Source organism: Solea solea, chromosome 4, assembly GCF_958295425.1.
Source record: "Solea solea chromosome 4, fSolSol10.1, whole genome shotgun sequence".
Classification (NCBI taxonomy): Eukaryota; Metazoa; Chordata; class Actinopteri; order Pleuronectiformes; family Soleidae; genus Solea; species Solea solea.
Genome location: NC_081137.1, coordinates 15,836,454 through 15,850,543, shown reverse-complemented (window position 1 = coordinate 15,850,543; position 14,090 = coordinate 15,836,454). Strand labels below are relative to the sequence as shown.

The window sequence follows — 14,090 nt, the reverse complement described above, 5'->3', positions numbered from 1 at the left end:
AACACTGTACTTTGACCACTGTCTTCAAAAATACGTCAATAATGTTGTTTTTCCCCGACCTCACCCTCGCAGAGACATCTGATATCAAACACCAAACCATTGTAAGTTGTTTGTATTTATATAGCACTTCTCGCTTCCTATTTAGACGAACAGTAATCTGAGCTGGGAATCGAACCCGCAACCTTCAAGATGAGAGACGACTCACTCTACCACTGAGCTACCATCACATAGTTTTTGATGCTTTTCTTTGGTTTCCTGGTTTCATCTGGTTCTAGATGCTGACATGACCCCCCTCACCTTTTAGCGCCTACAATGTTAATGCTTACATTTTCCCTTTCAGTCTCTTTTGCATCAGTAGTTTTTGGTGTAGTCAGCGTTTTTCTGCGTGCACACGCACACACACACACACACACACGTCCCAACTGTGTTGAAAGGACCAGGGCATTGTCCCGTCTGCCAGTCATTTCATTTAGAAATATCAGAGCCTCTTGCCAGCGTTTATAAACGTGTCTGCCAAAGTGCACAGACAGTCTTATCATTTGGGAACCAGATCAAATTAAATCCACCAGTGTAATTTGTCACCTCACAGCGACAAGGTCTGTCTGTGTGGAGTTTCTTCTCGTGTCCACAGTCCTAAGACGTGCAGCTCAGCGTACGTACGTGTGAATGTGAGCGTGAACGGTGGCTTGTCAAAGGTGCATCCCTCCGTTCAGCTGAACTCGGCCTCCTGTGACCCTCAAATCGTAAAAGATGATGAATGAATCCAAAGCCAGACTTAAATGGAATAAAAGCGCGTTAGAGCCGCAAGACCAAAAATGTTTTAAAAGTGAGATGAATTATAAATGATATGGTGTTTTACATGTTATTTCCACCTTATTTCAAAAGACTTGCAGTTTGACATAATCTCAAAGATTACAAGGGAATCTGTCGTTTGCAGGATTACATTTCTATGGCGTCGATATCTCGCCACGCGCTGATTTGATCAAATGTCGTAGCCAAGGTAAGTCAGTGTTATTGTCAACGTCTCACGTAATTTACTGCCTATTGGAAAGTGATTTTTTAACCCTAACTCTTCTGCGGGCCCTGATACTAACCTCAATGAGCCGGAATGAGTTGAATTATACTGCTGTCACGTCTCTCTTACCACTGTACGTTAGGAAACACTCCTACGGGTCGTATTTGGGGGTTAACTGTTGGAGGACAGGTTTAAAGTAAGATTGAAAAAGTCTTTACTGTATAAATACTCAGGGTTGTGAAAGCATACATGTACATGTACTCCATGGCCTGTCCCAGGCTCAGATGAGTGAGAGAGTTGCGTCAGGAAGGGAAAAAATCTCTGCCAAATCAAATATGCTGATCACCTGCTGTGGCAACTCCTAGAGAGAGAGAGAGGGACGAGCCAAAGGTTTCTCCTTCTTACATCAGACAGTGCATTTGAAGGTTTTCTTCATATGAATCTGAAAAAAGCACAACTAGATCATCAAGTTTAAAACTCTGCTGACTTGATTTGATCGTGTGGCGTTCTCTCAAACTGCTGCCAGTTTATCAAATTGAATATTTCTCCACCACAGTTCAATCACAAAATATTGAACTAGCACCGTGTCCAAGAATCATATCTGTCTTTGGATGAACCCACTGACACGAGGCTGCTGTTGAGAAATGTCACAGTTTATCACTGATGCTGATAAATTTAGCCTCAGTAAATATACTGCTGCTATTTTTTTTTATTTTATATCGTTTTATTTATAATTAGATTGGAGATAATTATAGTTATAGTTAGTTAGAGTGCAGAAGGAGATCGTGCAGGATCGACAGAAGATGCTCTTGGAAGAGCTGGGCCTTCAAGAGCTACTTGAAGATAGACAGGGATGACACACCAAAAGAGTCTGATTAATAATGTTCATGCTGTCTACAACTTTCGAAAACTGCTAAATAAATAGCATGAATATTAATGTGAAATACATCTTGGTCTAGCATCCTATGTCGCTCACTGTATCTGCAGCACAGCCAATCATCTGCTGTGTAGATCTTTGGTTCTTTTGGACCACTTTCTTCAAAAAGAAGATAATCATTTTGTAAAAGTGACCTCACAAATAATAATTGAAGATAATTGTAAAAAAATAAAGATAATTGTGAACCCACCACCATGGTTTCAGTGGGATCAACCTTTTTAGTGGCTGCTTTTAATGCTTTCATGGAATATGTGCCCTACTTTGTCACCTTTGCATCACTCGTGTTTCCATTAGTCAGCATTTCCCTGATCACGCACTCGCCGACAGTCTTATCCAGAATATGTTGAAAGGCTCAGGGCATTGTCCAATTCATTTCATGGTGAAATATCAGCGCTTGCCATCTTTTATTGCAAAAAAAAATGATTATGCCAAAAGTGTCTGCCAAAGTTCACAGACAGTCTTATCATTTGGGAACCAGATCCAAAACCAGACGGAGGGATATAAAACCTGTAAAACAATTAATGAGTCACGCAATTATGAACGCGCTTCACCCACATCATCAAACTCCATTCAAGTGCAGCAGACACACATTTGTCGTATATAAATCAAAAGATTGAATGTCATTTCCACATTTTAAAGGCTTGGACTCAATACACAGTAAAATAAACAGCAGTGGGATTGGTTTACACTCTGAAAGCACATTTATTCACTTTCCTACAAAGGTTACAGAGTTAAATGAGAAGTAGTATTCTCAAATGTATCTCCTAAATATCCCTTTTATTGCCTTTTTGCAGTACTACTGAATGGAATGTAAGTCGTGTATGTGTGTATATATATATATATATATATATATATATATATATATATATAAGATATATCTATATATCTATATATATATATAAGTATATATATATAAGATATATCTATATATATATATAAGATATATCTATCTATATATATATATATATATATATATATATATATATATATATATATACACAATATGTAGTATTTTATTTTCATGAGGTTACACAAATTCAACCTATAACTGTATTTGGGTGGTGTTGGATCTTGCAAAAGGGAAAAAAAAAAAGACCCCAAGAGAGATGCAATAACTGGGAGAAGTGAGGAAAATTTGACTCGTGTCATTCGTTTGTCCCTTTTGTCCCTTACGTCCACACACACACACACACACACACAGCAGCAGCCTGAGTGAAGACTCAGTGAGTGGAATCATTCCGTTCATGATCAATAACCGAGACAATTTTACGATCAAACACCGGCGCTCAATCAAAATGGACCATTTTCTGAACATTTCCAGCAGAGGAGCTTCAGAAATAAATATGTCGCCTCCATCCTCAGTCCAGTTTAGACAAAGACCAGGTGAGTGTCCTTGTCCACTCCATAGTTGCATTTGTGCTCCTCAAACAGATTACTGAGTTCTTCCATATAGAGCTGGTGCATCGTGTCGAGCTCCTCGGTCGTTGGCTTTTTGATCCTCTCCACCCTGATCGGCCTTCCCACTGTGAATGAAATGGAAAACACAGAATGGAGTCAGAATGGACGTTATGATGGCAATATAATCCACTCGGAGGTCGGATTTATCTGAAGAATCGAAGCTTAAATTGTTCACAATACACAAAACAATCGTGGAAATCCCATAGAAGCTATAAATAAAATTTGCATCAACCTAAAAATGTGTTTACATTGAATTATTGACCCGACTCACCGACTGTATTGATGGGTCTCCTGTAGGGCATGAGACCAAAGGAGTACTGGAAGATGCCACGTGCGTGGAAGAGCGGCAGGGAGACGCCCATGAGTCTTTGTAGCCGCTCCTGTATCCACCGGAGCCAGGTTCCTCGTGGGTTTTCCACCTGATCAAACACTTCATTCTCCCCAAAGGAGAACACTGGCACCAGATGAGCCCTGCAACGTCATGTCATTGATAATTGATTAGCTCCCAACCGTTCCCAAACGATCCAATGATCCTGGTGTTCTACATTTTCTTCTAAGTGGACTTTGTGCTTTCCCAGGAAATTCCATGTGAAGAACTTGAATGAGTCACTGTTTTCAAGAGGCCACGAAGCCCAAGCCTCGGGAAACGTGAAATTTAAAGACTGACAGAATTCCTCAGAGATTTATTCATGAACAGAAAACATTCCTCGTGTCATCCAGGCTTTTTTTTAGTTTTTTTGCTCTTACCCATTTTCTATGGCCATCTTGATGAAGCCTTTCCTGCTGGCCAGCATCACCTTATAACTCCCAGGATGTGCATCAAGAGCCTCCGGGGCTCCACCAACAGCTATGACGACAGCGTTCCCTCCTCCCCTTTGGCGGAGTGGATAGCTGGCGCTTTCTTTGTCTGACGGAATCAGACCTGAGGTGTTTGAGCAGAAAATCAAGGGGTGACTGAAAAGGTATGCAACGATCAAAGCAAGTCTGATGATGGACAAATCTTGCAATCAGCTCAGTACATTAGCACTGCATGTGGCGGGCCACAGACTGTGTATAAAAAATTCGATTGAAGCCTTGAGATTCAAATTTGACCAGCGCCGTGTCCGTTTTAGAAAAGCAGACATTCCCAGACATCACCAGGCATCTAGTGGAGGAACTGTCAGTCTGCCGTACGCTCATATGGGCCGCGCTAATTGTGTTTCAGCTTTCAAAAACACATTGAATTTGTTTTCCGATGGCTCAAACTTTGCAGTATTGCAAAGTAACGCCTGCGATACGCTCGGTGTTAAAGGGTTCATTTGGGAAATTTGGATATATGTCTTAGTTTTTATGAACAAAAATAAAAACGGTACATTTTGTGACTCCTGCACAACTACCTATTGATTTTATATCACTACTAAAAATGCGATATAAAATGAATCATAACTTTGACTCAACAACACATCAGAAGAAAAAACCCACATTTTTTAAAGCCTGAATATGTGACTTAAAATCACACACCACCAGGATGTCCATATAAGGAGTTGTGTATTATTCCCATGGCACAAGTTCTGGGTTTGATTCCCGTGTATGATGTATGAAAGCGTGAGTGAATGGGTGAATGGCAAAGTGTAAAGCAGGTTTGAAAAGTGGTCATAAGGACTAGAAAAGTGTTATATAAATACAGACCATTTAATTCCCCAGGAAAATGTTTACTGATGCTATAAATAGTGAGAATAGACTCATTTCCCCATTCACTAAATGATTTTATAACCAGCAGATTCAGCCCCAGGTGGCAAACGGCTACTCCTATGTCCTAGTTTTCACATTTCAAAATGGAAGACTATGTCTATTTTTATCTGCATCTTTATCTGCATCTGGTCCCTGTAAGTGTCCAAACCTGCACACATGATGTAGTCTCTGAAGAACGGGGCTCTGAACCAAAGGGGCAACATGAGCAGGTAGCTGGTGAGGCCAGGAAACAGCTGATTGAACCCTGTGGCGTAAGTGCAGAAGTTGGTGAACGCTCCCGCCACCAGGATGCCATGAGGATGGAAGCCTAAGACGTAGTTCTGCCTTGGATCCAAGTCAACTGTCTTCACCAGCTGAGGGTAAAAAAGGGAAAGATTCATTTCTCCTTCTAAATATGATCAGTTTTTGACACTTCATTACACATCCTCCTGAGAGAGCCGACAGTGTGTCGGCCCAGCTGACTCAAACACGTGCACAACATGCCACTTTCAATATTGTCTTTGACCTCACTCCTCCCTTCACCCCCCCCCCCCCATCTGTGGCCTCAGCACACTCTGTCAAAAAAACATGGGGAGCCGCCCCACTGTCAGGTAAAAAGTAACTAAGTACACTCGTTTCTCAGTAGAGGTCACATGGCCGACATCCAGCCCATCGATCCAGCCACCGGCGTCCTTAAAGGACAACAAAAAAAAAAGATCAACAAAAGGCAGCATGATGGCACTAAGGTGGCTACTGTTTGAGATCAATGAGATTACAAATAACTAAAGTGAAGTGTCTCTCACTGCTTATCTGAAACGTACACAGCTTTTATTCTGGTTTTATCTCAGATATGAATGCTTTGTTGAGGATGGATTGAATTAGAATGAAGGAGTTATTGGAGGTTCTTTGCTTCCTTTATGTATTTTAGTATGGCCCTCTAAAGAAAATGAGTTAAAATTACTTTTCAAATTAAGATTATTAAGAAAAAGACTGAACAATACTGGTCACTTTTCAGGTGTGTGTATACATATGAATCCGTTTTACTAGTTGAAAGAGTTTAACTATCTCACAATCAGATTTGTTTCATGACTACAAAGACTAATCTGATCTGAATGTCTGTGAAGGTCCTCATCGTCAGGATTTTAAGAGGAGAAACGTCTGTGGGCAGTCGTCTTGCCATCTCACTTACGGAGAAAGACGGAGAGAGTTGTGCGGAGCTGATGCACTTTGAGAAACAAAAGCAAGCAAACAATGTACAGATGTACAATCAAAAGCAATAAAAGATAAGATAAAAGGTAATATTTGTCTGTTTTTGTCAGGAATCATGTTCCTTGAACAGCGACTGTAAATGGCAGGTGAGATACAGTATCTGTTTGTAAGCCTCCGCCGTTCAGAGCAGAGAGATAGTAAGAGGCACTATAGTTCACTGCTGTGTCAAAACACAGAGCATTTTGCCCTCTAGTGAAAATCAACAGAGATCAGTATTTCAAGGTCGCGTCACTTTTAGGCTCCTGTTTTTTTTATCTTGTCACGGGTGAATCGGCAGCTTTAAAAAAGCACATTTGTGTCTCTTTCTCATTTCTGATAAAGACGAGGTTCGCTTGATGCTTATCAAACGCGGGAAAAGTAAAATAATACGAAAAAAGCTGTCGTGTTTTTAGTGATTATCCACTAATATCAGATGTTCCCATGGCTGCTGTGTGTGGTTGTTGTGTTCCCGTGAGTTAATCATTGGCGCGCGCTCCTCTCTTGAGGACCCAAGTTGTTTATAAGCAAAAAGACATGCCCATTAGTGACCAATCGCTGAGTTATCATGAGGGGGTCAACACAACACCATGTATACTGCTGCTGGTGTCCCTGCCAACAACTTCAGCTGGGATCAATAAAGTTTGCTGGACCAAAGGTCTGAGGAGCAAGTTAGTTCTTGTTTGCGTTCGTCCACGTCTAGATTTCCTTTTTAATTTAGTTACTTTTTTATTTAATTGGTTTATATACGTTTGTGTTGACACATTTTAAACACACATTATTATAAATTACATCAAGAAATAGACTGAAAAGGTGAAGTACTTCCCCAAAAACTTATCATCAAAACAAGAAAATACATTTATCTCCATACAAAATATCACTCTGTCTTCATATATGTATTAATAGTCCAAATTAAAAAAAAAAAATTAAGTTTGAAAAGTGAAGTACATCATTTTAATTCCTCTGTGCAGCTTATATACAGATATACAGTTCTTCTTGATATCTGTTATTTGTAATTCCATTTCTTCTGTCTGTATTCTCTTTGGCAGGACGTCATTTATTATTTTAAACATACATTTCAGAGTGCAGGAGTCCACTAAGTTGTAAAAATGTTAATGTGTGTAGGTTCAGGAATAATGCATTACTTGATTCTACTTGATATTTTAAACATAAAACAAATGTCTCTCACGTTCAAACTACTGTCAAATGACTTCACACTATGTTGATTTAGTCAATAATCAGAATTGTGGTGTGCAGCACACAGGAAGTGACTATTATTATGTCAAGACAGCACCACTGCAGCAATTAAATTACTGAAAACACAAAGACGTGTCCACAAAAACCCATTCAGCAGTTTGATAAAGCACACGAAAGCAGAAGATTATATTTTGATACTAGTTCAAGACCAAACTGATAAAATCTATTTTTTACAGAAATAAATTATGCTAGAAAACCATTGACCTTTCTTTAGCCCTAATCAAGCAGGTAATTTTCACGTCTAAATCTAACTGTAATTCATCATGTGCAGTGTGTCCGTCTGTCTGCGGTCTGCAGACGCACGAAGCGGCAACATGTGATCCATCCTGAAGTCCGGAGTTTGGTTTTTCCGCTTCTATCTCTCTACTGTCCCCATTCATGTGTATAATCATATGTTTCCAATATCACATGCAACGCTTTAACTTATAAAACAAAGTTTTCTTGCTGCCTTAACAACAGGAGTGTGTGAAGGTCTCATGGTTTCAACTAACGGGGTTCATTTCTTGTGTATTTGAAATACTGATAACTTTATGTTGAAAGTTCATAATTCATTCTTCCATGTTTAAGTAAATTGAATGAAGATGTTACAAGTTGAGTTTTTGCTCAAACCCTTTGTTTAAAATATGATGTGACGTCTGCATTTTCTATATGTAGTAAAGGAATGAACCACATGAACAGTCACAGAGCCAATACATAATGTATGTATGAATATTCCTTCTTCTGTTTTACATCTGAGACAATATGGTCAATTATCTTTGGAAAGTTTGGGCATCTTTACAGGTGCGATGAAAATGGCACAAATGCCCAAAACATAAACTCTTTTCAATTTCAATTTGTGTTTTTTTTGTTATGTGCTTAATATTTCTCATGTATATGTTCACACGTCTCATGTGTGAATAATTCCGCATCTTAACACATCATCAACACCGTCAGTGCTCGCTGATCTGACTCACTCTGTATTTGCTGTTTTCTGACATTTCCCCTGAAAGTGATTCAGTGATTTGCTGAAACCACAGTCAAACATCAGCCAATCACCACTCTCCTGCTGATCCACCACATTAAAAATGCGGTCACACATGTGTTCCATGAGAGCTTCACTTTCATATGAACTAACATCATCATCATCATCATCATCATTATGTAAATATGTCCTTCACTCAAAAACCATGTGAGCACACATCAGCTGGTGATGGTTGGAAGAGACCAATGAAACGAATCAGGTTCCCTCAAACACACTGTGCCTCTTTTGAGCCTTAATGGGGCATACAGTCAGATGATGCTGGAAATTACTCACTTTGAACTAAATACATGAGAGGAGTTTCCATTTTGGAGACGATTGAACTTGTATTTAGACATTAGAGCATACATTTAAATCCCCTGGAGGTCACTGAGTGTCCAGTCCAGTCAGAAATGAAAAAGAAACTGTTCAGATATGAGCTTTTTAATTATAAACAATCATGATATTGCAATAATTGTAATTTATCTTATTGCCTTGTGTGAGCTTTTGTGTCTTTTATTTTTTTTTCTGTCTTTTAGCACTGTGGTCGTTTTATAGTGCTTTACAAATAAAGTCAAATTGGATTGGCGAATTTCAAAATAAAAGTGGTTTGTTTGAAGATGCAACAGTATTTAGTTCAAAATAAAGAAAAAACCTTGATATTATAGTGCAAAATGTATCTTTTTAATACGACGGAGGATTACAACTACAGTGAAGAGGGAGGAAAAAGACACACACACAAAAGGTAACAAAAAATAATAAGAATTGACACAAATGCAGGTATATAAAGAACAAAAGACTTACAAAAAGGCTGAAACAAAACTATCGAGTGCAGAGACTACTCCCAGTCGGGAGGCAGCAGGGCACAGGTGAATCACATTAGGGCGGGGCTTACAATCAACAACAAGGAAGGAGGCACAGGAAATAAAATAAAACCAGGAGAGACGTTTTCTTCCATGTTTCAGAAAAAAATAGCTGTTATAATAGCTGCCCCCATAATGCTTGCAGGTAAAAGTGAACTACTGACGTATGACCACAAGAGGGACACAACACACTACAAGGGGGGGAGTATGAACTGTAAAATCTGGGGTCAAATCAACTGCAAAGAGCTGAAGAGTAACTCCTCTCTTATCTCTCTTTGCAAACAAATTCCAAAACCAACACAACGAACCAAATACACTTTGAGGGAAAAACCTGCAGCAGCATTAAAAATTCAGTAACGTGTTTGTACAGCAGATCATTGATTTAAGTGTAAACCTGTGGTAACACAGCCTGACCTTCAACTGATATGTATAATTAACAGTTAATCATATAGACTGATATGTATGATTCACTGGGTTAAAAAAAACAACTGGGTTTAAAATGTCTTGTTGGTTAAATTCATACAAAATAAATAACCAAATATTCCTAAATTGATTTAAATCTTCTTGTTTTAAGAAAGAAAATCTGCCAATGACGTTCTTGAAGTGTTAAACTAGCCTATACATCTACAGCCACTTTGTAATGTGCCGTAAAACTAAGAAAAAACTGGACGAAATTGAACAAACTTGTACTTGTACTGTACAAAAATCCTGTCCTCTAAGGAATGTTTACTTAAAATGAGTCTTCCCTCCGAATTTATACCTTAGAACCCAGTGATAGAGGATTTTACTTCTGTATTTAACACAAACCATTGTTTTATTTTGTTACTGGTAATAAAAGTAAGCTGTAATATCCTATTAAAACAAAGGCAGTTTGCCAAGATGTATTTTAATGCAGATTTAAGAACAATTTCCCTTTTTACTTTCTTTAAAATCAGTGTTTGTGGTGAACAGCAAGAGACTATTCTCACATCAAAAAAACAACGTGAATGTGGTTCAGCGTTGACATTAACATACAAACCAAACGTCTGCTATTTATATTCCAAAGACAGTAGTGGGTTTATAATTAAGCTGTATATGTACATATGCAGTGCATGATTATAGAGAACAGAGGGGCGTCATCCATAAGGACAGAGATAAGAGACACAGCTCGGTCTGTGAAGCTGGAGATCTGAGATTAGATCAAGCCTGAGTGTGAATCCCAACCACATCAGACACACGCTGCTCAAAGCTGCACTGATGTGGATTAATACACTTAATGCCATTTTTGTTATCACATAATTTAATTGTATTGTTTATAGGGCTGCAACTAACGATTATTTTCTTGATTAATCTAGCACTTGTTTGGTCCATAAAACGTCAAAAAAGATGAACTTTTAAGAGGCTGAAAACTTGTTTAAATTATTAAAATAACACTCAAACCAATTATCAAAATAGTTGATGATTAATAATTGATTAATTAGTCCATATACACGCACTGGCAAAACGCTGTCACTCACCTTGATGGGGAAATAATCCCGCATGTAATCCCAAACTTTGAGTCCACACAAGGCAGGCACCCTGCGGCCTCCATGTGCTGGAGTGTCGTAGTCAAAGAACCACCAGATGGCGTACAACACACTGATGAGCCAGAAGCGAGTGAACAGCAGGTAAAAGAAGAGGAAGATGCAGGTGGGTGCTGAGGAGGCGGAGACACACATTTACAGTGAATACATGATGGATTATAAACTGACTTAAAGAAGCGTCTCTATTGTGTTGTTAATGCAGCAGATCGTGATTCTCAAGACTGCTCTGTTTTAGTGGAACGAAGTGGGTGACGGTGAAGTTAGTGACTCACTGGCTAACCTTAAAAGTCTATTGTTTCATTTGTGGCTGAAGGACATATTTCATAAATGATTAATTCATTTAATTTGTTTTATTTCTATAGCACCAATTCATAACATACATCAGGGGTCTCAAACTTAAATAACCTGAGGGCCACTGAGCATTGAGTCTGGTCAGGAGGAGGGGGACGATCAAGTGAAAATGGTCAAACTTTTTGGGATATTCTGATATTCCAATAACATGATATTTCACAGAATTTCAAAACAAAGTTGTTTATAATAATATATATAGTATATAATTCAAAATAAAATGCATGATGTTGATTTAAAAAATACAGAAATAACTCATTATAACTTGAATATTAAGGGGTGGGCCACAGGAAATAGACTGGAGGGCCGCATATGGCCCGCGGGTGAGATGTTTGAGACCCCTGACATACATTATCTCAAGGCTCTTGATATGAGAAGAAAAACATTCAAGGAATCAAAATCAAATTCAGCTTAGGGCTCCATAAAGGCTTGGGCCTGAGATAGATACAGATTATTAATCTCTCTGTCACCACTTTCTAGAGGCTGAGACGAGCATCCCTGTAGGAAACCTCTCTGTTTCCCAAACAACAAACAAACAAACAAACAAACAAACCAATACCAGAGCAGAGGAACAATTCATTCATTCATTCATTCATTCATTTTCTACACCTTATCTACTGAAGGTCAAGGGGGGCAGCTGGAGTCTGATATTGGTCAAGAGGCAGATTCCACTTTGAACAGGTCACCATTCCGTGACAGGACCAACACACGGAGACAAACCACCATTCACACTCACATTCACACCTACAGTTAATTTAATCTTAAAACCAGGGGAAAAATGACAAGTATTCACATTTTGTGCTGGTGGATCGTAACCAGGTTGTAAGTACAGCTTAAAAACAAGGAACAGGAGCAGAGCCTTAAAAAAAGGTAAACAGCTGTGCATAAATCTGGCTGCCATGTCATTTTCTGTTAGGCATTCACTCTGTCATGAACTCCTATGACAAAGGCAAAAGAGGCTTGAACGTGGCAGGATTGTTGAGGCCTCACGCAATGAGCCATCGCTGCAGAGGTTGGACACAGTAAGACGGTCATTTCAAATTTCTTAGAAGATCCTGATGGTTACGGGACAAAAAAGTCAAGTGGTAAACACAAACTAATTTCACCTGCACTAAGGATCTGACGGGCTGTCCTTGAAGACACTGACGCTGACTGTAGCCCAATAACCATAAGATGGCATCTGCGACTGAAGGGCTTAAAGAACGTCACCTCCCATTTATATGTATCTGAGTAAGTGGTATTCCTTATGTTGTGGGGACCTAAATCTGTTCTGTAAATGACCACATTTTAAGGTGAAGACATATTTTAAAGTTAGGCTGAGGTTCAGGCCAGGAAATGAATGTAAGTCAATGTAGTCACAGAAACCAGAGAGAGAATCTTTCTGTTTACACGTGCACGTTCTTTATGTTGCATCTACTGTATACGTGTCATACACCACTCATACCTGCTGGCACAATCAGCAGGAGCAATTTGGGTAATGTGTCCTGGCCCGAGGACACATTGGCATGCAGAGCACAGAGGAGCAGGGGATCAAACCACTGATCTCCTGGTAAGAAGATGAGCTCTCACTCTTCTGACTATTGAGCCACAGCTGCTCAGGGAAGGTTTAACAAACGGCGGGCCATCCTGAGAGGTTTGCAGTTCCATGATGACACAGTAACTGTTCAAACTGGAAACTGCACTTTACTCGGGGCCATGTCGCAACGCTCGTGTTTACACACAGATGTGTATTATACCAGAAGTACGTAGATGAATGAATTCATAACTCACCCAGGCCAAGAAAAGAGTAGACCCACTGCAGCACCGTGGCTGTCTGCAGTCTCCTGCGCAGGGGCACATCCAGGGGGGCAAAGTGGACCATGTTGACCACAAGTGTAGAGAGAGAGAGACGAGCGGAGGCTCGGCAGCAAGTGGCGAAGAAAACGCAGAGGAGAGGAGAGTGACGCGGGTCCAAAGTCTGTCCCCGTCCACCATCACGTCTGATTGACTTGTCTTATCTCAGACACTCAATACAGGGATTGATCTGCCAGTCCATATCTTTTGACCCTGCAATCAACATGAAGAACACACATGGTGAAATATCAACCATATGTGGGGGTGGGGGGGCGTCAAAGTCTTCTTCATGTTACTGTCACAGTTATTTAACTTCCCTCACTGTGACTGTGTCGGTGTCTAAAGTTGTAAAGGCTGCACAATCTGCAAGCTCGGTGTGATGCTTGTGTAATGACACGCAGATAACAGCTGCAGATAACGCTCTCTTATTATCACATGAGGGTCATTATCAACATAGTATGAAATACTTTGACATTGTTTGGATATTGTTTCAAGATAAACGACTGTAGCCCTGCAATAACCTCCACCAATAAGAAGGTGTGTGTGTGTGTGTGTGTGACTCATCCATCTCAGTTTTCTTTGATTTTAAGGGATCCATCTTTCTATGACCAGTGAGAAGAATTTAGAATGCAATTATGATTACATTGTTGTCTATATAGATATTGTTGTCTATAGAGACTATATAGATTTCTGTGAAATCTATATAGTCTCTATATAGTCTATCTAATCTCTCTGATTGCATGATAATATGAATATTATAATTATATTGCAATAACAATAACAATAATAATATTTTTCTTATGATGTCAACATTTGGTCACTCCATCATAGATTGCCTATTTGTATGTTACCTCTACACCATCAA

The 14,090-nt window shown here is 39.4% G+C and overlaps 1 protein-coding gene across 1 annotated transcript; it reads right to left on the bottom strand.

Annotated features, from left to right (window-relative positions):
- Positions 1 to 3,095: 3,095 nt before the first annotated feature.
- mogat2 (monoacylglycerol O-acyltransferase 2) lies at positions 3,096 to 13,350 on the bottom strand. Its single transcript, XM_058627601.1, has 6 exons — positions 13,163 to 13,350; positions 10,979 to 11,157; positions 5,290 to 5,494; positions 4,158 to 4,332; positions 3,682 to 3,881; positions 3,096 to 3,475 (listed from the first exon to the last, which is right to left on the bottom strand). Exons 1-6 carry the CDS (start codon positions 13,251 to 13,253, stop codon positions 3,321 to 3,323), a joined length of 1,005 nt encoding a protein of 334 aa, XP_058483584.1. The 5' UTR covers positions 13,254 to 13,350; the 3' UTR covers positions 3,096 to 3,320.
- Positions 13,351 to 14,090: the final 740 nt, after the last annotated feature.